We start from the raw sequence: 22,369 nt of genomic DNA, 5'->3' as shown, positions 1-22,369 counted from the left end.
GTGCTGGTGTCTGTCGGTGTTAAGGCAGAAAGGGGAGCGGCGTGAGGCGCGCTGTGCTTGCTGAGGCGCTGCCGGGCGTCCCGGCGGGCGGTGCGGGCGGAAGGGGCGGGCAGCGCCGGGCTGTGGGGCCGCATGGGCGGCGTGTGGGGCCGCGCTGCCCGCCTCGGCTTCCCCGCAGCCTCCCGGGCGGCAGCTCCGAGCCGCGGCCGGCAGCGGGGGCTGTGCTGGGCGGCGGCGGCCCGGCCGGGCCCGCTGCTGCTGGTGGCGGCGGCGGCGGCGCTGCCCCGGGGCTGGGCGCCTCCCTTCCTGCGCGCCGGGGCGGGGCGCGGCTCCTGGTGCTGCCCCGCTGGAGCCCGATCCGCTGCCGAGCTGTGCGGGGAGCGCCCCGCAGCCATGCCCGCCGCCGGTCCTGCCGCCAGCCCCGGGGAGCCGCAGGCGCCTGCGGCTGCCGAGCCGCTCCGCAGAGGCCGTAGGAGGAAGGCGAAGGTGGGAGAGGGACGGAGGGAGGGAGCGGGGCTGCCCGCACGTGGCGCCCCGGGCGGCCATTTTGTGCCCCCCGCGCTGAGGGGGCGCTGAGGGCTCATGGAGGGCTCTGAGGGGGCGCCTCGGGCGGCTGACGGCTGCTTTGTGTCCTCAGGGGGAGAGCGCGGAGAAGAAGCCGAAGCGCCGGGAGAAGCTGAAGCGCCGCGGCCAGGCTGAGGGCGACCAGGCGCAGCCTGAGGAGAGCGGGCTGGGCGATGGCGACCTGCAGCCGCCCCTGCACAAGAAGGCGAAGAAGCGGCTGAAAAGCAGCGATGGGGCTGAGGAGAGCGGCACCGTGGCGCTGGGCAAACCTTCCTCGGCTCTGAGGGATGGCGAGGCTGCCCAGAGCGTGGCCAACGACAAGGTGGATGGAGAGCACGACGGCGACTCCGAGGTAGCAACTGCCCGCAGAGCCCTTGTCTCACCTAGTTGGTGTCCTGGTGGTAACGAGTTGGCTTAATGACGTGCTGGGCGCCATGTGGAGACACTGTGCGAGGCCCGTAGGAGCATTTGGCTGCTGCCGTGGGTAGCATTAGGTGCTGCTCTCCTTAGACTCAGAGCAGCAGCTTTGGGGAGCCCCTAGCACGAGGCACCCGTCTGTGGTGGGTGAGTAAGGCGCAGCAGCACGTGGAGCGGCACGTGGCAGCTCTCTGCGTGTCCTGCCTTCCTCCTCGTGTCCTGCCTTCCTCCTCCTGGCAAATGCTAAACTGTCTGGAGTGTGCGGCAGCAGAGGAGGCTGGCTAGCAGGAAGCAGCTTGCATGTATTGGCTTGTCTTCCCATAGCAATTCATTCCGTGTCCGACAGCACGAGGGTTTCTTCCTGGTTGCACAAGCAGATCCCATCTGAGAAACATGCACTGCTTTGTGCTCTGATGGCACTTTCTCTCTGGAAGGCTCCGCGAAGAAGTATTTGGCAGGGTGTCTGGAAAGGACGGTTACTTAATTCCCTCCCCTTGAGATCTCCTTGCCCAGATTTGGGGCATCTGGAGCCCCTGGGCCCTGTACACACGTGTGAGTGGGCACTGCAGCTTGCCACCGTCTGTCTCGGTCCTTCTACGTGTAATTTTCTCTTTCATGTTTAAGATGGAAATGTTAGTCCAGGGTGCTGTTTGTACATGGGTATAATGATGTCATCTCTCAGATCTTTGAAGCAGAAAACTGAATAATGACTTTTAGCTAACTATCTAATGGCATGCAGAGTTAAGCTATTTGTGTAGTGTACCAAGGAGATTTGGTTTGCTTGGAGTTTTCTGATTAACATTGTAAATTCTGATACCAAATGTATTTTGCTCACAACAAGTTACCTGATTGTTATTTCAGTGGAGCCAGTTGAGAGTGATAGCAAGGAGTTTCTGTTTTGTGACATGCTGAGCATAACTGTATGATGTGATGGGTCACAGATACATGGAAGGAGTGTTTGTTCCCATTCTTTTGCCACGGGACTTTAAAATATGGTGCAGGTATATCTGAGTTAGGGATGAGGTGACATTATAGATGGTTTTAAACATGTTGCAGGTAACAAGCAGGAGGATTTGGTAGCACAGAGTTCGTGCTGATTTAAAAACACGATTTACTTGTATGAACTCCTCGTACCCTGTGACTGGTGCAGCCTGTGTCACCTTGCCTTCTAATTCAGGGTGGCTGGATTCGAGTTGCCTGCTTTACAGTGATGACATTTTTGTTTGTGAAGTACCTGCATTTCAAGGCCTTTCTTTTCTTTTAATTAGAAAGGAGGTAGCTGCTACAACTGTGCCAATAAAGCAAATAGACAGCTTTTCTTGTGTGGATATGTCGGTTATGCTATTTGATCCTACTTCAGGACTAATAAGTTTTCTTTTATCCTTTTAGGAGCTGACAGAGGAAGCAAGAGAAGGTGCTTTCTCCAATTTTCCGCTTTCCAAAAACACCATCAACCTTCTCAAAGGTTAGTTAACGTGGCAAAATAAATTTCTGTAAGTGTTTGTTGGGATTGTGCTCTGATATCCTTAAGAGCAGAGATTGAAACCTAAATCGTCCTGCATTTATTATGCAGTAAGGATACGCACCCCAGCAGTCACTGTAGGTTCAAAGAACCTGCTGTCAGTAGTCTGATAAAGTTCTTTTGGTTCAATTTCAAGTGTACTTATTTCAAGGTAGAGTTGTTCTTTGACAGCGTGGTTACTACTGCGTGTACGTTTTATAGACAGTGTTTTTTTTTCTTATTAGCATCATTTGATTTTCAGTGTGTCTTCAATGCTCTTATCTGTTCTCTGTAATATCACTTCTTAAATAAGCGTAGTGTGGTTTTGTATACAAGGGCCTTTCAGCTTCTGTGGAAAGATTGTCTCTGATTGTCCTCATACTTTGGGGCATTTTCATCTCTCCTTTAGATTAGCTTTCTTGTAAAAGTAAGAGCTGTAGAATTCTTACTTTTCTTTGGGAAGTTGTATAGTTCTTGTTCCCCAGACAAAATTATTGCTGTTGCCTTACATTTTCCTTAGAAGCGTCACTGGGGTGCATTGTTTCGCTTCCATTCTGCAAAATGTCTCTGAATTTTCAGAATGTTTTCTTAAAACAAACAGCTTAATCTCGTCCCCTGCCTTCAAAGCCAGGCTACAACAAAATCTTGGTCTGTATCAAAAAAAAATATTAATACATATATTTTTCCCTTGGTGTCTTGCACCAGTGTCGCAAAGAAGGCTGTATTTCATGTGACTGCTCACCTTTGCATTTGGGGGTGGAATACTTGTTCTAGAGTAAGAGTGAAAACCAACAGGCGTGTGTGTATTTCTTCTAACTTGGTACCTCCTGTGGCGTGCAGGATTTGGCAGGATGTGTCTTACATACTCAGACTAGTTCTGTGTGAGGGCTCCTAATTGTTAGTCCAGTTTGCAGCAGATTCAGCAGCACTTAACCAAATCTCTTTGGATTACCTTGCAGCTCGAGGTGTAACATACCTGTTCCCTGTGCAAGCGAAGACTTTTCAGCCCATATATGACGGCAAAGACCTAATTGCTCAAGCTCGGACGGGAACCGGGAAAACCTTTTCTTTTGCTATTCCGCTGATAGAAAAACTTCAGAGCGTCACACAAGATGAGAGAAGAGGACGTTCACCAAAAGTAACTTACCACTTAAGGGTTAACACCAAAACCTTTGAGTAGGGCAGATTTCAAAAGTGATTTTGTAAATGCTTTGTGGACTTGTTTTTCCTTTATTTGTGTTCCTAATACTGAACACTTTCCTCAGGCTAGGAGCTACAGTGTGACTGAGGTTTTGTAGCATCTCGGTGATAAAACGTTTCATATTTGAGGTTCCTTATGATGTCCAGACTCCTGTCCTCAGGAATTTGGTGTGTGGCTTTGGGGTTCAGTCCCCTGCCTCTGTAGCAGTTGTGTCAGCTGGACTCTTCAGAACTCAGTGAGGTTTTCTTACTGCAAGTTTGATGGTGATAATTTTATTTTTCCCCCATGTCTGGAGATGCAACTGAATGGATTCAAGGGCTACTTACGTTTTTACTTGAGCATGATATTGAACCTGTAACCAGGTATCTGTAATCAGATACCCTATTCCCACACAGATAAGATGTGTGCATTTATCTCGTGACTGAAAAGCTGTGACAGTCTACAGATCTGTTGCCTATTTCATACTTCTTTATTTTAAAGGTGATGGTGATGTAAGATTTGAAATACTATTGTCTGAAAAATTTCTAGGAATGAAATCATTTATCACTTTGTTCTTAAAAGGAAAGGTAATGGAGGAGGGCAGGTAGATGGAGAAGGAGGGTACATGGCTGGAGCATTTCATGCTGTGTATCATGTCAGATCTTACTACGCCAAATTGTTCAGTGACTGTTTTTGTCCTTTCACATTGAACTGTGCCTTCATTGCCTTCAGTAATGTTACTGAAGTGTCTGTTTTATCTGGTGTTAAGAAAAAAACATCACCGGTCTACATCTTAGTTATCTTGTAATGCTTTCCCTTGTTTCTTCTTGCTGGTGTTGAGGCTGTGATGCGCAGTTTCAGATGGCAGGAAATGTTACTGGGGTTAGGGAGCTGTGGCACCGCTGCGACAAGTGTAGCATAAAAATGGGATTACAAAATGGCAAGAATTGGAGAGCAACAGGCAAAAAATCAGAGCAGTTCTGCAGCGCGGCTTCCCCGTCCAACATGAAGTAAATCCTGTTCTCTTTGCATCCTCTCCTGAGGATGAGCTACATTTTTGTCTTTTCTTTCTTTCCAGGTGTTGGTTCTTGTCCCAACAAGGGAACTGGCCATTCAGGTAGCCAGAGACTTCAAGCATCTCACAAAAAAACTGTCAGTGGCTTGTTTTTATGGAGGAACTCCATATAAAGCACAGTGTAAGTAAACACTAAAACTCATGGATGGGAGTTGTCTTCCTCCAAATGTATTTCATGAGTAAAACTGGCTTTTTTCCCTGTCAGAGTTTCACTTCAGGCAGCTATGACATTGCATTCAAAGGAATTACACAGGCTGAGTTGAATTATTTCCAATAAATTGTCATTTAAAAAAAAAGGAAAGATTATAGGACTGCAAGTGTCTGATCCTCCTGATTGCTTCTTTATTGTGGGTTTGTGTATATTGTAAGTGGACATACGCTGGGACTGGATGACTGTCCAACGACTGTATGTGCAGGTGGCTCCATAAATTTCCACAGAAGTGACTGAAAGAAATAAATAAATTAGCTAAAAAAAATCAAGCTTTTTTTTCTGTGATAAAGCTATGGAGGTTTCTAATGCCATCACATGGCAATAATGCCGCAGTGCTTTTATGCAGAGACAAAAGCTGCAGGAAAGTGCAGCTTCTTGGTTCTAAGGTTAGAAGTTTTGCTGTGTACTGGTTGTTTTTTCAGATTTTTTTTTCCTCTGTAATCTGACACAGTTGTTGTTTTTGTTTATTTTCTTGCAGTTGATCTCCTTAAAATTGGCATTGATATTCTAGTGGGAACTCCTGGGCGGATCAATGACCACATTCAGAATAGCAAGCTGGACCTTTCCAACGTGAAGCATGTTGTTTTAGATGAAGTCGATCACATGTTAGACATGGGCTTTGCCGAGCAAGTAGAAGAAATCTTAGGATTTGCTTATAAAAAAGGTAAATGCAGATATTAGGAAAAAAATAGGGGGAAATGCAGAAAACACAGTTATACTATCCTCAAAACTGGTGGTGCTCCCTGGGTTGAATCCTTTGTGTGATGCTAGTATAAAAGCCCAGAGAAAAGGATAGGATTCAGAGCAAGGTGTCAGATGGCTGATGGGCTGGAATGACATGTTTGGAAGGAGAGAGGGGGAAAAAAGGGAGGAAGAGGGCGAAAGAGCAGGAAAAAACAAACAAACAAACAAAAAAACAAAAAACCACTATTTTTTTAGGTTTTAAGCAAAGCCCTTATGATCCTCATTCTGAAAAAGATGACTGGATTTAGGGTTAGTTGATCCTTGTACAAGTAATATTTGTACAAGTAATCTTCTAAAAAAGGAAATCTGTATAGGTTTTATAAGAGAGAGAGAATCGAATTGAGAGAATTCAATTGATTTTTTTAAATCAGACCTCAAGTTTGAGTCCGCTGTGATGTCTGAAATTGGTGGTCTTTCCTGCCAGGTTCTGAGAACAACCCTCAGACGCTGCTGTTTTCTGCAACTTGTCCGCACTGGGTGTACGATGTTGCAAAGAAATACATGAAAGGTGAATATGAACAGATCGACCTGATTGGCAAGAAGACCCAGAGGACTGCCACCACTGTGGAAGTGAGTGAGTCTGGTGCAGAGTGCTACGGTACTGAGAGCATGTGGCCTGGGTGAGATGGGTTCTGCAGTGACTTTCCGAAGTGGAAAGTGGGGGTGTGGAATGACTTTTCTCTTGATTGACACGTGAGTTTTTAAAGCAAAGATTTCACTTAGTGCCTGTAGTTGGCACTTTAAAAAATAAAGTACAAACATACTACAATTGAATTAATTATGTCTGTTTCTTTCCCAAACAGCACTTGGCTATACAGTGTCGCTCATCTCAGAGAGCAGAAGTTCTCGGGGATATCATTCAAGTCTACAGTGGGAGCCGTGGGCGAACAATCATCTTCTGTGAGACCAAAAAGGAGGCAAACGAGTTGGCTTTGAATTCTTCTCTCAAGCAGGTACTGGGGTCAATAGAAAAGCAGCAGTTACAGATACTCGGGGGTTGAACGTCTTGAAAGAAATATGAGGTTGGAACCGTGTGGATGGAGTTGTTTTTGGGTGTGTTTTTAAGATGTCTGAAATCCACGTCTAAAAGTAGAGCTGTGCATTTAAAATACGCTTGTGGCTGTTATTATGTGATTATTACTGTGGCTTTAAAATCATCCAGGACCAGATCAATGGAAAATACGCAGCTAATGCTGAACAACCAGGAAATACTGTCTCTCTTCCCAGCGGTGGGAAGGCATGTTTTGCCCAGTATTTGAAAAATGTCACATACAAAATATCTCTGGATGTTGCAGGCTACACTTCCTCTTCAAATGACATCTTAACCGTTTGTGTCATTGACAGGATGCCCAGTCATTGCATGGTGACATTCCACAGAAACAGAGGGAAGTTACCTTAAAGGGATTTAGAAACGGTGTGTTTGAAGTTCTGATTGCAACCAATGTAGCTGCCCGTGGTTTGGATATTCCTGAAGTTGACCTGGTTATACAGTGCTCACCACCAAAAGTAAGTCATTAGGGGAAAAAGAAAGTGTCTGTTTGTTTGTTTGTTTGTTTTTGTGGCAGAATAGTTGGGAGTTCCTTATTTTGCCATGTGTATTGTCTGATTCACCAATGAAGTGGATTTTTTTACATGCAGCCCTAGAATTTTCTAGTTAAGCTTTTATATTTGAGCTCTGATTAAAGTAAAAGCTAGGCTTTTCTGTTACTCCGCTAAGTCTTACAGTAGCTTTTGACATTGTTTAGGTATTTCTGAATCCTTTCTGAACACCTTTAGATGGAGTTTGTAACAATACTAAAATACTCCTGTAGCCTTTTTCTTTTGAAACTCCATTGGAGCTTTTTACTTTTAAAAATGTGTATCAATAGCATTTGTTAAACCCAAGGTATTACGCCTCCAGTGGTTAGTGTGTAGTTACAAGTTTGGGTATAGAAATGTATCATTCCTTAGGCTTCTGAATTAAAATTTAGCTTCCACTTCTCCTCTTACATTGTATAAATATCAATGGTTTAAATTACACAAGTTTTTTTCACGTTAATCTGAATTTTTGAAGGATGTTGATTCCTACATCCATCGCTCTGGACGCACAGGTCGAGCTGGCCGGACTGGGATCTGTATTTGTTTCTATCAGAGAAGAGAAGAAGACTTGCTGAAACAGGTTGAGCAGAAAGCGGTGAGTTCTGCTTTGGACTTCTTAATGAAATGATTCAGGTCCTAAGAAGACAGTGGTACTCTTGGACTTTGTAACCACGAGCTGCTGAGGGCTGCATGAGGTCAGCATGGGAGTGGGTAGGCCTAAAATGCTGATATTTGTTAAGTGTTGGTAAATGGTTTTTTATCAGCTTATTCTAATGTCTCATGAGTTTTTCCATGCTGGCAGTACTCTTGTTACTGGCAGGAGGCAGACTGTGGCCGAATACATGAATGAGGCCATGCCTTTTGTTACAATCTGCTTGTAAACTGGTGGAAAGTAGCTCCAAATTAACCAAGGCAGTGACTTCCAATCTTTATTCTAGCTTGAGCTATACCTTCTTTTAAGTAAAGACTGTTGGGGCTATAAACAACAAATGAAAGAGGTCCTGGTAATGTGACTGAGGTAGGGTTGAACCTGTGGAGTGCTGAAAATACCTTTAACTGCAATTTGTTTTCTTGATTTCAGGGGATTACGTTTAAGCGGATAGGTGTTCCCTCTGCTACAGATATAATCAAAGCGTCAAGTAATGATGCCAAAAAGTAAGTTTTTCTCTCTGTTCTTAAAAGACATCTAGAGTTCATGCCAGCAGTAATGCTGTTAGCAATTTTAAAGAACAGACATGTATGTGAGCGACTTTCCCTGTGCAGTAAAAGTCAGCTGCTTGCATGTGGACACTGACTAGTTTTCTTAAGATGATATCAGTAAACCTGTGTGCTTGAATGTCAGCCTTTTTATAGAACATAATCTGTTAAATCCTTGCTGAGATTGACCTGTGTTTAGAACATCAGTAATCTATCAAAGGCAGAACAAGAAATTACTGTCATGTGGGGAAACTGGTTTTGTCTGCTCAGATGGTATACGGTAGCAGTGTTTAAAGAGAATATTTTGTAAAATGAAGAATTCCACTACAGTAGTGAGTGTGTTGTAGCCCCATCCTGTGTTTTTCTGTCATTTTATTGCCAAGGGTTGTTATGCTTTTTATTCCATGCAGCTCTGTTTACACTTGCTGCCCAGTTGGTGGAAATTGCGTTGACAGATTTTTGTCATTAGTGAGATGATTGGCATGGTGTTGGGCTTACCTTGTACTGAAAAGCGGTGGGAAGTGCTGGTGTACCAAAAACAGCATTAGAGAAGTAACTGTTCTCAGTTTCTCAGCTTATTCTTATTCCTTCTCCCAGAACTAACCAATTTGATCAGCTTTCCCTGGGAGCAGAAGGTGCCTTGCTCCAGCCCAGCAGTGGTATTTTAGTGGCTTGTTCCCCTTGTGAAGTAAACACAAGGGATCTTCGGATCTGCTAGCAACACTTTCTGAAACTTTCCTTGCTGTTTTTATCAACGCTCTAGGTGTATAGAGGCCATTCCTCCTTTTGCAATAGACTACTTCAGACAGTCGGCTCGAGAGCTTATAGCGGAAAAAGGAGCGGTTGATGCCCTGGCAGCAGCTCTGGCCCACATTTGTGGAGCATCCTCCATACAGCAGCGCTCCTTTCTCAACTCAACTGCGGTAAATAGCATTATACCTGCATTAATAAGAGTGGATAAACAAATCACTTGAGTCCAGTGCAACTGTGGCATTTTCCCTTAAGGCTCTTTCAGTAGGGTTTCTTACAGCTGTTACCTCCTTCTGGTTTGTTTCTTGTTCCTTAACTGAACTCAGTTCTTACTTGCAGAGTAAGATGAGAGAAACTTGAGATCATTTAGTAAATTTTCATGTAATGAGACCTAAAAGAATTGCTCTAGAGATCCAAGTAACAGAAGACTTTGATACTATAAAAGAACTTAATGAAATTTCACAAGTGGATAGGTTGGTTCTTGCTGTTGTTGTTTTCCTTTCTCAGGGAGCATCTTGCATTTCTGCATATTTCAAGCAGGTCTAACATGCAATTAATTACCTGATTTCAAAGAAATCCTGGCAGGTGAAAAGTACAGTCCTTCTTTTTCCTGATGCATCCGGGGAGAACTTGGCACAGTTTATTGTGTAGTAATACAGTTTCGGAAAGAGCATATGACTGGACTGTACTTCTTGTATCATATTTTTTATTCCCTTTGCAGCTGTAACTTTATTTATTGAATAAACATCTCTGTTTCTGGCTAAAATACAGAAATGCTATTGGCTTTTCATATCAATGGGCACTCCTAGGTAAAATGTATACCTTTAGCGTAAGAGGCTTTTAGTTGCTTTACTTCTGGGAAGCTGGTCCCTTAGGATTCTCTTAGGTTCTTGCATTGTTCGTTATTGTTAGTCCAACGAAATGTATTTGCAAATGTCTTTCTCTGTTTGTTTCTTCTGAAGGGCTATGTGACCATGGTGTTGAAGTGCTCGATAGAAATGCGTTCCATGAGTTACGCCTGGAGAGGACTAAAAGAACAGCTTGGTGAAGAGATAGATGACAAAATATCTGCAATGCGCTTCCTTAAGGGGAAGATGGTAGGTTATAACCCATCCTTTGGGAAGGAGGGATGGTGGTGTGGTCCACGTGTGTGTCTGTGCATATGGCCAATTTCTACAGGGGTTGGGACAGGAGTTCTGAAGTACCAGTATAGAAATGTTCATATCTCAGTTGCATGTGCTGCCTGTCTGGAGTTTTATTGTCTTGGTTCTGTTTCTGGAAAGCAAGTGCCTATTTTTTGTTTTTGATTATTTTTTTCTCCTATAGGGGGTGTGCTTTGATATCCCTGTTAACGAACTGAATCAAATACAGGTAAGTTGTTTTTGGAACCTTCGGGGGGATAAATGAAGTTAAATGTTTGGTGATTGTCATACATCAGATTGAATATTGGGTGGTTTGGGGAGATCAGGTTTGTGATTTAATAAGAACATTGCATGGAGAGATTGCAATGAAAGAATACTCATTTCAGTGCTCATCCTATAAGCTGATTTTCATTAAACATAGTTGTATGTTTTTGGCTGCTCTGGGTTTTGATCTCTCTGGTGGAGAGTAGCAGCACTTAAAAGAGTTTTCTGTGGACTTCAGTTCTTTTTGTCCCTTGGTTGCTCTGCATGGCGGTGATTTGGGAAGGAGATGATGTGGGAAGGCTGTGGTTGATGCTTATCCCTGTGGGGCTCTGCCGAGCTGTTTTGTCATGGCTGGGTCTTGCTGGGAGGTGCTGGTGCATTTGGTGCTGCTGTTAGCCATCGGTAGAGCTTAGGGATGTGGTTTAGTGGGGACTGTTAGCATTAGGTCAGAGGTTGGACTTGATCTTGAGGTCTCTTCCAACCTAGAAATTCTGTGATTCTGTGTGATTCTGGGCACGGCATGGGGCTGGAAGGGGCCGCTGTGACGTGGGGCTGCTGTGTTTGCAGGAGCGGTGGCAGGACACCCGGCGCTGGCAGCTGGCGGTGGCGAAGGAGCTGCCCGAGCTGGAGGAGCAGCCCCAGGAGGCGAGCCGGGGACCCTCCAGGTTTGGGGACGGCGGCTTCAGGCGCAACGGCAAGTTTAACGGCGGGAGCTGGGGACGGCGCTTCAACAAGTCCTCCGTTTAACCTCTACCACAGCTACGGGACTGAGCTGGTTTTTACCAAAAAAAAATAAAAAATTAAAAAAAATATATATAATAATACTAAACGGGGCGCTCCTGCGTGTGTTTCCTGAGGGCGGTCGTGGCGCCGCCTCCTGTCAGCGCGGCGGGGCTGAGGCGGCGGCCGCCATCTTAGGGGGCGGAGGGAGGGGCCGGGGCTGAGGCGGCGCGGGGCTGACGCGGGCGGGCGGCGGGGCCGCAAGATGGCGGCGGCGGGAGAGTGGTGGGCCGAGGCCTGCGACAAGTTCCGCAGCGCCCGCACCCTGTCGGCCGTGGAGTCGCGCAAGGACCCGGAGAGCGAGCCCTACCGCTCCAAGTACAGCGCCCGGGCGCTGCTGCAGGAGGTGAAGCAGCAGCTGAGCGCCGCCGAGGAGGGAGGCGAGGCGCGGCTGCTGGCCGTGAGGCGCGCCGTGCTGGAGTACGAGCTGGGCGTCAACCACACCGACACCGAGGAGCTGTCGGCCGGCGAGGAGCACCTGCAGCGCTGCACGCAGCTCCTGCAGCCGCACCGCCTCTCCCCGGACTGCGTCTCCCTCTACATCCAGGCCCAGGTGGGCAGGGGGCCCGGAGGGAGCCCGGAGGGGGCTCTGGGTGCTGTGAGCTCGGCGGAGGGGCGCTGGGAGGGAGCTGCTCCTCTCCAGCCCCTTCGCTTCTCGCCCAAAAGAGTGGTTCCTCAGGGGTGTGGAGGTGTGCTGCTTGCTTTGGAGCATTAGCAGTGTGTTCTCTGGGTATAAACCAGGTGTTGGTAAAGCAGCCTCCTCCTTCAGACAGGGAAGCAGGGATTCATAAGGAATTCGCAAGAATTGTAGATTTCAGTGTGTCCAGACCTTAACTGTTACTCCTTAACCCTCACTTGCTGTCAAAGGCAAGTTGGGGGGATGCTTTTATTTATGCAGTATCCTGAAAAGGTAAATTATTTCTAAAATCACTTGCTTGTTCACTTTTCAGCATTGCCTGTTATTTCTTAATCTACTATATTTTATTCAAGACAAGTAAACACCATCTTGAGAGTCTAGAAGTAATAACATTCACTCCCTAAAACTGAAGTAGATAATACTGTTAACAAAATCTCTGTCCAACAGCAGACAGGGCTGCCATCACCTGCCACCCAGTGCAAGGTGTGCAGCCATGAGCACTGCTGCTAAATGAGCGTGCCCTCAGCTTCCCATCCCAAGCACTGTAAAAGACTTGAGTATTTAAATTAAAAACCACAAAGCCACCAAACCTGAGTATGAACACAGTAGTAGTCACCGTGGCTATAATTCTACATCAACGTGTTCTAGGGACTGCAAATTATGTTGTCACTGCACTTGTGCTGTTTGGAGGGGAGGCACATTCCTTTTTCCTGCTGGGCCTGTTCCTGTAGTCCTACCTGTAATTTCTGACCTTTTACGTAAGGATATATTTGGCGACTTTTGTCTAATTAAATTTGGTCAGTTCCACTGCTCAGCGGTGGGTAAAATGTTTCTGTTCATAAACATCATGCTACGTGGTGCTTTCTTTTAAAAATAATAAAAGGAATGGAAATGAAAGGGCCACAAGGCTGGCATACAACTATGCATAGTAGCTTTTTTGAAGGTCTTTTTTTTAATCTTACTCGATTTTGTAATAACACTGGCTAGGAATTAAATTAGCACAGTAGACATTGATCACTATTAATACCTTTGTCTTATTTTTGTAAAAGGTAGGTTCACAGCTGCAGTAACATGTTAGTTACTATGTACTTTCCTGTAATATAAATCTAAAGGTTGTAATCCATAGCTTTTACATTTTAGTAGTTCCTTTCATCTCTTCTTGTAGTCAAAATGTACAAGCATTCATTCCTAGCATTTTTTTCCCTGTTAAATTTTTCCACAGAGTTGTGATGACAAATATCTAATTTGATAGCGAATGATTTAAAACATGCTTGAATCAGATGTAGAGCATTCTGTGTTGAAAAAACTTTATTTGAACACACCAGTCCTAATTTAGGAGAGCAACACAGAAAGTTACACTTTGTGAGATGATGTTTGTATGTATTTGCCCCTGTGGGAACCTTTCTCTTTGAGCAACTTGTGATAAGATGGGTTGCCTTTTGAAATGTATGATTTTAAAATACATATATGGGGATGAAGACTGACAAGTTAGTTGGATAAAATGTGTGATGTAATTGGAAAATAACTATTTTGTTCTTCCTTGTAAATGCAGAACAATCTAGGTATCCTGTGGTCTGAAAGGGATGAAATTAAAACTGCACAAACTTACCTGGAATCTGCCGAAGCCTTGTATAATCAATACATGAAAGAGGTACTGTATTTATTAATATTCTGTCAGGTCTTACTTTTGTGCATCACTTACAGTTTCATTGGTCTTGGAAAAAACATACAATGGAACTTGAGTTTCTGAGCTTCATACTCGCTGCTGTGATACTTTTGAGAAGTGGGATGGTTTGTGCTGCTAGCAGAGGAGGCTCACTTGCTAGTTTCAAATTGGGTTTACTCGGGAAAATAGTTTTGCTCAAAAAAAAAAAAAGCCCTTGAGGAAAGGTCTTTGAGGTGATACTCCACATTGAAAACAAGTAGAACTTGGTTACTAATTGAGATTGTCCTAATCTTGTTTTGGGAACACTCTGAAATGTCAAACTTTCAGTCTGATAAGGGAAATAAAGTGTAATGTTTGCATGGCTTGGTCTGACCATGCACAATGTAATATTGCATAGAGGCAAGGAGTTTAGTTCATTTCAAAGAGGACAATCTTACAAACAGTTATACCCCTCTTGCATATTAAACAACCTTTTGAGTCATGGATTCTGCTGTATATCAACAAAGGCTCCCTTGTGCTATTGTTAGGTGGTTTGCAAAGCTGTTCCTACAGTGACTTGCCTCAGGGACGCAGAAGAGCTCCTGAGGGAGCTAAAAATATTTGTGAACTTAAAGGAGCAAGTATGCTGTGTTTCAGGCCAGACAGAAGTTAGATGCATTAAATTAGTTTTACATGAACGTGGTTTACAGAATAAGTTATTCTGGAAATTTTAAGATGGGTTATTCTTTATGGGTTATTTCCTGCCACAGGACTGTCTTTGTAACCATGCTAGTGTACAATTAGAAAAGAGGTAATGGATATAGGGAGTAAAAAACAACTTGTGTTACAAAGCCTGTCTGTTTTCCACCCTCTGAATCAGTTGGTTTAACTAGAGACACCGTACCTCTCCATAGATCCTCACTCTAATTCCTGATGTTCATCAGTGATATACCCAGCCAAGTATGATGTTGTTAGCTTCCACAGCACCTCTAAAAGGTTGTGTCTTGCTCCAGTGGTTATGGTTTTGAATGGCTACTACCACATATTTTAGTGGATTAGATTCTTCTTGTATGAAGAAAATAATTACTTTGTACATACCATAATATACATGAGGATTATGATGGAGCTTTTGGTTTAAAAAACAAAACAAAATGAAGTATTTCAGTAATAATTCACTCGTTTTCATTAATAAACTTGCATGTAGGTCGTGTCTTAGATCAAGATTTAGCATCTTCATCCTCCAAAAACATTGGCTGTTGTCTCATTTGTAAGTTTGAGTAAACAGCCTCAGCAGCTTGTGAATAAAGGGAGTGATTGCAAAGTGGCAAGAGCAGCCTCTGCAGCAGGTCTGCTGAGTGCTCTGCACGTAATGTTCTCTGCGCTACTTCCTGCAGGATGTTTTCTTTTTACCGATTAATGCTGCTGGGCAAACGAATGTTTCACACTTGAAGACAAGCTTAGCATTAAACTGGCACTTTAAAAACATGATGTAAAGCCATTATGTTGTTATATAAAAAAGACACCCAATTGTAGTCCTGTAAAAATACAGGGTGAGTATTTCTGGGGCTCGTAGCGTGTGTTATTTTGAAGTATGCAGGCAGAAATATTTTACAAGCTGAACACGGTGTACTTCTGTGTGAAATTTTGGTCTTCTCCTCTTCCCCCCCAGATTTCTTGAATGATGTAGAATTGCTGCAGAAATGTGACATTCAGATAGCTGTAAATGTGTTATGTGAAGTTCTGTTGAATTTAGGATTGCAAAGTGATAAAGCAGTCTGCAGCCAGCAGAGGGAGCGCTGTGTCACAAAGTAGGAGAAATGTAGTTGACTGAATAGGTTGTGTATTCCTGCAGGATGGAAATCCTCCCCTGGATCCCAGTGAACATTTCATGTCAGAAGAAGAAAAACTCACAGACCAAGAAAGATCAAAAAGGTGGGTGCCTAGCAGCATATTCGAATTTTTGTAATTTTTATTTTCTTACTTAGGAGGGTGTATTTAGGGAGTAGAAAATGATGAAATCTAAGGAATTTCTTTTTTCAGATTTGAAAAAGCCTATACCCATACGCTGTATTATCTGGCCCAAATCTACCAACACCTAGAGATGACTGAGAAGGCTGCTCAGTATTGCCATACTACTCTGAAACGACAGCTTGAGTACTGTGGCTATTACCCCGTGGAATGGGCACTCAATGCTGCTACGCTGTCACAGTACTATCTCTCTAAGGTAATATAGTGGTTTTTCTGCTGTAATTATATCGTAAACGTGGCTAGCAAGTAAGGCTACTGTTTAAACAGCTGTTTGGAGCAGGGCTCCCTGTTAAATTAAAAGTGGCCTCTTATTAAACCATGGATTGTCTTCTGACATGACAGAGCTATTATTTTTTTCTGAAGAAGCCATAGTAGCCTTGGTTTTTTTCTGTGGCGTAGTGATGACAACAGGGAAAACGGACAGGGCTGTAGACAAGAAAAGCTCTGTAGTTAATGAGCATATCAGCAGTGATGTGACATGATGCTTGTAAGTGAAATTTACTAGGTCATAATTGCTTAATCTTAAATTGTTCCTTCTAATTATATTGTTCATAGAGTCTGAAAACAAAGGCGTCTTAGGGCTGAGGTATTGCACGTTTTATGTTCCATATAAATCATTATCCTTTGTATTTTGGCACGTGTTTAAGAACTGAGCCTATGTGAACATTAAAGCTAACTGTAAGATGATAACTGTTACTTCCACACATCTGTCTGGACTCTAAACAATCAGTTCTGTTAGGAAATGCTTCCATTTTGGTTAGGAATGTTGAAGTTCCAGACTACTCAGGTGCTTTTTCCTGATCCTTAAAAACTTCTGCCATACATTAACCAGTTAATGCTCATTTGAAGAGTAACTTGCCACTTCCATGTGGTTTTGATGCATTGACAAGAGTAATCATAAAACAAGGCACATAAAAGTAAAGGAGTCTAAATCTGACTTTAATGTATTGACTTGTTTGTCCAGCTCCTTTTGACTAACGCCATCTGATACAGTCTTCACCAGAAGATGTCAGGAAGTGATAGTAGCATAGATCAGAGCAGTCTGAAAACGTTCACAATCTAATATTAAAAAAAAAGAATATTAAAAGAGTGGCTTGCGTTTATGGCTGTGGTAGACAGAAAATAGTTAGAAAATACTGCATTCAGTAGTACGTGTGGAAAAATTCTTTTCTTCCAGGATCCAGGGGAATATTCTTGAGAGCCTCTCAGTTCTGTAATTTGCTTTGTACTCCTGTCTCCGTGCTGCCCGAGGTGAGGGGTCTAGTCAAGCTGAGAGCAGTGCTTGTGTTGCTTGTTCCAGTGACAAACGCTGCCGTTTCTGTTTCTCTCAGCAATGCTTCATGGAGTCCCGACATTGTTTAGCAGCAGCCAGTGTCATCTTTAGTCAAGCTGGCCAGGTGCCATCTGCTGAAGACAGTAAGTTCGTACAAGTGTTCAACAATAAAATACGGTGAATTATGCATCATTCATACAGGCATTAAAAGTGAAGCCTATAAATATGTATAAAACAGATACCAGTGTTAATTTTCAAAAATCTCTTTTGTTAATGAACTGGAATGTCTCTGAAGAGCTGCTGCTACTGCAGCTTAAGATTAGCTATGAGTAAACCCTTTGAAAATAAAATTGAGTGCTTGTTGATGATGTTTCAGAAAGCATACCAGAAAGAGTTAGATAAGGTTTGCATTTACTGTAAAAGTGACAAAGATTAAAAACTGAAATTTAAAACAATATGCTTTCAATAGTGGCAGTTCACGCACTTGTTACTGTATGTGTGCTTAAAATCCAGCTTACCTTTGTTGTAAACCATCAGAGGAAGATGATTCAATGAACCAAAAGGAGTGCTTCCTGGGCATAGTTTTTGAAGGGGGAGGGAAACTGCAGCTCTTAAAAACCACAAATTGAGAAGGCATTTGTACTGCCTTTTGTTGCTGAATGCTGCAGCCTCATTAATGGCTATTTTTGAAGTTGTAGATATCATCCTTATTGTTTGGGGTATTTATGTAAAGGAACAACTTCACTGTTCAGCACAAAGATCAATAAAAGACTTCTAAAGAACTGACCGCAATTTTAAGGACCTGTGGTTACGTGATAGCATCAGTACGCAACGTAAGTTGTCTGTTGTAGGATTATGCTTTGCTTATCTACAGCACAGCGTTTTCTGTTCCATGTCTTGGGCAAATGACAGCTTCAAAACAGAGCTTAACTGACGGAGTACTCACGGTAGTCCCAGCGTGAGTTCATAACTCTGACTTTAAACGGTGAATTATATTGTTTAACATCCAATGGTTTGAGCTGTTTAGAGCTCTAGCACTTGAATCCATCCATGTTGTTAATTCACATAAAGTATAACCTGAATAGACTCAAATGAATTTTATTTAATTGAAGTTCAGTGACAGTGCATTGATTTGTTTTTAGTATTTTTTCTTGCTCAAAAATACAGAATTGTATGCAGTTGCCTTTGAGGATGTACTTAAATGATGGTGTCCAAAGACTTTCAGTTTCAGGGGAACAGGGCTGTCAGAGCCGGGTTATGCTGATCTCTTAGGCCTGTAAAAACCCAGGGGTTTTCAAACTGCCTGTGTTATAAAATATTCAGTAGGTCTCAATCGGTGTTTACGGGCTTCTGTAGCTACCTGTCTGCACAGTTGTCAGAGTTCTTGGATATGGTCATTAAAGTAAAAAATGAGGTGATGTTTTCAGTAGGCATGTGGAAGCATACCAGCTGTTGACGGAGTTGTATAGTAACCTAACACAGTGAACATGTATCTGTCCAACAACGAAGAAAAAATAATTAACTACAAGTAATGTTTCCTTTGCATGTAGGATTTGGGATTATTACTGGAGTGCTCAGGTATTAAGGTTCTTCTGTGTTTATTTCCACTAACTAGATGAAAATGAGCAAGACCAGCAGGACCTTCGACAGAGAAAAGCTGAAATTGCGAGATGCTGGATTAAGTATTGCTTGAATCTTCTGCAGAGTGCTCGGAAATTACTTGAGGTAACTCAAAATCTGTTCTGTGGAATAGATTGCTAAAAAGAAAAAGTCTGTTTTGATGCTTGTAGCAGGAGTCAGTTCATAGTTGGTAGCAAATGATAAGCAATTGCCCAATGAATAATAAAATAGCTGTTTGAAACCTAGCAGGTATTTCGTAGCATGTTTTGGCTTTAATGCAGTACTTAGAAATAAACATGGATGGGAGATCAGCTCGCTAACGTGATCAGTGTGCTGCTTGTACAGCAACTTCACCAATTCCTCTCCTCTCTTGAATTTGCTCATGGTTTGATTTTGGCAGGTCAGTAAGAACATCCTCTTGATACGCAGCACTTTAGCCTGCTGGTGTTTTCATGCTAAATGCTCTGCAGAAGCAGGGCCGTATGGCTTTACATGTATTGGTTTGACTACATTGTCACACAGACTAGGGAGACTTAAATTGTTTTCGTCTTGTTTTTTTACAGAATCAAGATGGTAATCTATATTTTTGTTAGTGAATATAAGGTTTAATGTGCAAGTGTGTCTTCTCTTGTGTTTTGCTGCTAGCTAGTTTGTATTTGAAAGGTAACTCGTAAATAAAATGATCCAGTGTAAGCCTGCCTTTGTAAGGCACGTGCACTTTTAATTACTATGCTTTGTCTTTTCAGGATGACATTGGAGAGATGGATTCATTCAGGCAAATGCAACTTAAAGCCCAAAGGAAAAAACAGGAAGATGAGAACGAGAACGACAGGAAAAAAGCTGTCCTTTTTGGGACGAGCGATATATGTGACTCTGTCTTAGCCATGGAAGAGAAAGTGAGCAGCGTGTATCCGTTAGATTTTCAGGAAGCCAGGGAGATATTTCTAGTGGGTCAGAACTATGTTCAGGAAGCAAAAGAGTTCTTCCAGGTTGATGGTTATGTTACTGACCATATTGAGATTGTTCAGGATCACAGTGCGTTGTTTAAGGTCCTTGCTTTCTTCGAAGAAGACTATGAGAGACGCTGCAAAATGCACAAGCGTAGAATAGACATGCTGGAGCCGATATGCGCAGACTTGAACCCGCAGTACTACCTGCTGATCAGTAGGCAGCTGCAGTTTGAACTAGCCGAGACCTATTACGAGATGATGGATTTAAAGGTATCTATTGGTAACAGGTTAGAGGGGCTTGACTCCCACACGATAAAAAAAGTGAATTCCTTGGCTCAGTTAGCAATCAAGTATTACGAACTCTTCTTAGATTCTTTGAGGGACCCAGATAAGGTGTTTCCTGCAGAGCTCGACGAAGATGTTCTCCGCCCTGCAATGGTGGCTAAATTTCATATCGCACGGCTCTATAGTAAGCTTATTACTTCAGATAGCAAAAAGCAACTGGAAAATATGCAGACATCATTAGAATATTACACGTTTCTGATAGACTATTGCGAGAAGCACCCAGATGCTGTCCGGGTTGTTGAGACTGAACTAGAGCTCAGTAAGGAGATGGTGGGCCTTCTTCCAACAAGAATGGAGAGGCTGAGAGCAAAACTGGGGCCATTTGTATAAATACTTGCCTTGAAGGAAAGGTGAACTATTAAAATGATCTCTGTCAAAACCAGTGCTGCCAGACAGTTTCTGTGCCGATTAATAAAACTGAGGTGCCCACGGTTTGGCAGTCCAACTAGAGCCTGCAGTAACACAACTTCTTGAAAAACAGAGCACTCCACTTTAGTAGCTCACCCACACTAATGGTCTAAACCTTAAATGTAAAGTGAATGTCCAGAGGATGCTTTGTATTGCTTGTACTGTATGTAAATATAAACCTCTTCTCCTTCTATTTTTCCCTTTGAGATGCGGTCTAAATGTAGTGCTGCACAAGAATGGTTTCTTCGAAGAGAATCTGTTGCCCTGGGGAAAATTTTTGAAGAAACTTGAGGCACGTTCTTCCACTTAGAAAACTTTCTCTCTCTTCTAACCTTTGTACCCAGAAAACCTTATCAGTATGAAAGGAACTCTATTTTCATTATTTATTTTATGTGTTGCTCAGTGTTTTCTTTCCCTCTTAATTAAAACCTAACAGATACGGGCTCAATAAATGGACTAGCTTCACTAATTTTTTTTTGTTCAGAGTCCTTAGAATTCTGTTTTGTCTTACTAAGATATGATACACGGTACAACTTCTACCAAAATAAATGCTTGTGAAAGTGTTTTCCCATGTGCCATCAATCAAAATACACGAGCATCTGAAGCACCAGAATGACAAGCAAGAAAGCAGCAGACTTTCTTGCTCAAGGTGGGAGGAGAAGCCCTTTTCTTTGTACAACTGTTAAAAAGTGGTTGGGTATAGAGGTGCCGTGGGATAGTGCTCCAAACACTGCTTCAAGGCCTGAGGTGCCATAAACAGCTCCTTGTGTAGGTTAGGAAGGTCAGAAGCTTTCTCAGCCAGCGCTGCAGGTAGGCACCTCTCCGAAGTTGCTGCAGATCTTCAGGAGCACTGTTCAAATGTCTGATTTGATGCTGTGGATTGCCAATTGCTGCTAGAGCTGATTCTCATTAAGGACCTGCTGGTTTGGCCGTGTTCCTGGTCTTACACAAACCATCACCTTTGCCCCATTCTGAATTAGCCCCCTATTTACTCCTTCATGGAAGACCAGGCTGTGTTTCTGCCCCAAAACACGCACTGAGCTTGCCTTTGTATTTCTTGTGTCTGTGGAAGGATTACAAGGCAGTGCTGTAGATAAAACACAGGCTGAGCACACGATCGAGCCGCATACATAGAACAGTTGGAGAGGTCAGCCAGCTCTGGGAAAGCGCAGTGACAAGGGTGTGCAGTAACGAGCCGCCACATGCGGGCAGCCTTATCGTTATCGAGCTGATGGGAAGATTTTTACAGAAATGGAGGGCATTAAATGAGAACAGCCCAACAACGGGTTTCTTATGGAAACCTCAAGAAAACGAGAGCATTTTTAACTGGAGAGGGGGTGAGGGAGGAGCGTATGCAAGCAAGAAAGTACATCGTGTGTGTGTGTGGTAAAAACCTCTCGTTTGCAGGCTGCTGCGCAGAACGGGCTGGCTGACTGCTAACCACAAGCAAATAGGCCAAGACACGGGGCCTGGAAATGAGAGGCAGCAAAGCTCAAAACTAGAGCATCTATTTTGCATGCATGCAGGGAGCGTGTGGGCACGTGTGTGTGAATGCGTGTGCACTGTTTGTTTTCCTACTTGTCTAGTCAGCCTTTACGAGTTTCCTTTCCACTGTCAGTATCTCAATTCAGTTTTTCCCTCGGCCTGACGGTGGGACGGCCCACAGGTTGGCGGAGGGCTGTACGGTGTTCTTGTGTTATTGCAGTTAAAGGCAGGGTGCATTTTTACCACTAACTCGTATAATTTAAAATATAAGGTTATGTTTTTCTAATAACTTCAAGCAGTTATTCAAGTATCTATTCAAGTAGAAAAAGTATTTTTATGTTTTTCTTTTTTGTTTGTTTTTTTTGTTTGTTTTTTGTTTTTCCCTCGTTTTTAAATATTCCACCCTTGAGGGCCTTCAAGTGAATTTTTTAAAGCAAGGCTGGGCTGATCAAACTTGGCTTTACCTGTAATTCAGGGAAAGACAAATGCAGAGCTGAGTGCAGGACCCGGTGTCACTTTTAGCCAGCAGCTGGTGTGGAGAGGAGCACCCCTCTTGGTAGCAGCTTTTGCTTTGT

General features: G+C 43.3%; 2 protein-coding genes across 2 annotated transcripts; both read left to right on the top strand.

Moving 5' to 3' along the window:
• Positions 1-94: 94 nt before the first annotated feature.
• On the top strand, positions 95-11,452 carry LOC101794908 (nucleolar RNA helicase 2). The gene is made up of 15 exons (XM_027460755.3): positions 95-486; positions 638-916; positions 2,371-2,446; positions 3,442-3,620; positions 4,741-4,858; positions 5,427-5,612; positions 6,117-6,262; positions 6,496-6,645; positions 7,037-7,198; positions 7,746-7,865; positions 8,352-8,425; positions 9,231-9,390; positions 10,180-10,314; positions 10,544-10,588; positions 11,191-11,452. Exons 1-15 carry the CDS (start codon positions 133-135, stop codon positions 11,368-11,370), a joined length of 2,364 nt encoding a protein of 787 aa, XP_027316556.1. The 5' UTR covers positions 95-132; the 3' UTR covers positions 11,371-11,452.
• A 93-nt stretch (positions 11,453-11,545) lies between these two features.
• On the top strand, positions 11,546-20,874 carry KIFBP (kinesin family binding protein). Its single transcript, XM_027460761.3, has 7 exons — positions 11,546-11,956; positions 13,593-13,691; positions 15,538-15,617; positions 15,726-15,909; positions 17,045-17,129; positions 18,602-18,711; positions 19,353-20,874. The coding sequence occupies exons 1-7, from the start codon at positions 11,609-11,611 to the stop codon at positions 20,229-20,231; spliced, it is 1,785 nt and encodes a 594-aa protein (XP_027316562.1). The 5' UTR covers positions 11,546-11,608; the 3' UTR covers positions 20,232-20,874.
• The last annotated feature ends 1,495 nt before the right edge of the window (positions 20,875-22,369 follow it).

The sequence above is a fragment of the Anas platyrhynchos genome, chromosome 6 (assembly GCF_047663525.1).
Source record: "Anas platyrhynchos isolate ZD024472 breed Pekin duck chromosome 6, IASCAAS_PekinDuck_T2T, whole genome shotgun sequence".
In the NCBI taxonomy this organism is placed as follows: domain Eukaryota; kingdom Metazoa; phylum Chordata; class Aves; order Anseriformes; family Anatidae; genus Anas; species Anas platyrhynchos.
Note: the sequence above shows the minus strand (reverse complement) of the source record. Positions and strands in the feature narration are given on the sequence as shown.

What these genes read in the sequence shown, in the direction of transcription:
- LOC101794908 (XM_027460755.3), top strand. Translation starts at nt 133, where the DNA reads ATGGGCGGCGTGTGGGGCCGCGCTGCCCGCCTCGGCTTCCCCGCAGCC. An exon ending in AACTCCATATAAAGCACAGT is followed by an intron (nt 4,859 to 5,426) that starts GTAAGTAAACAC and finishes ATTTTCTTGCAG; the next exon opens with TTGATCTCCTTAAAATTGGC. An exon ending in AGGATTTGCTTATAAAAAAG is followed by an intron (nt 5,613 to 6,116) that starts GTAAATGCAGAT and finishes CTTTCCTGCCAG; the next exon opens with GTTCTGAGAACAACCCTCAG.
- KIFBP (XM_027460761.3), top strand. Translation starts at nt 11,609, where the DNA reads ATGGCGGCGGCGGGAGAGTGGTGGGCCGAGGCCTGCGACAAGTTCCGC. An exon ending in ATAATCAATACATGAAAGAG is followed by an intron (nt 13,692 to 15,537) that starts GTACTGTATTTA and finishes GTATTCCTGCAG; the next exon opens with GATGGAAATCCTCCCCTGGA. An exon ending in GACCAAGAAAGATCAAAAAG is followed by an intron (nt 15,618 to 15,725) that starts GTGGGTGCCTAG and finishes TTCTTTTTTCAG; the next exon opens with ATTTGAAAAAGCCTATACCC.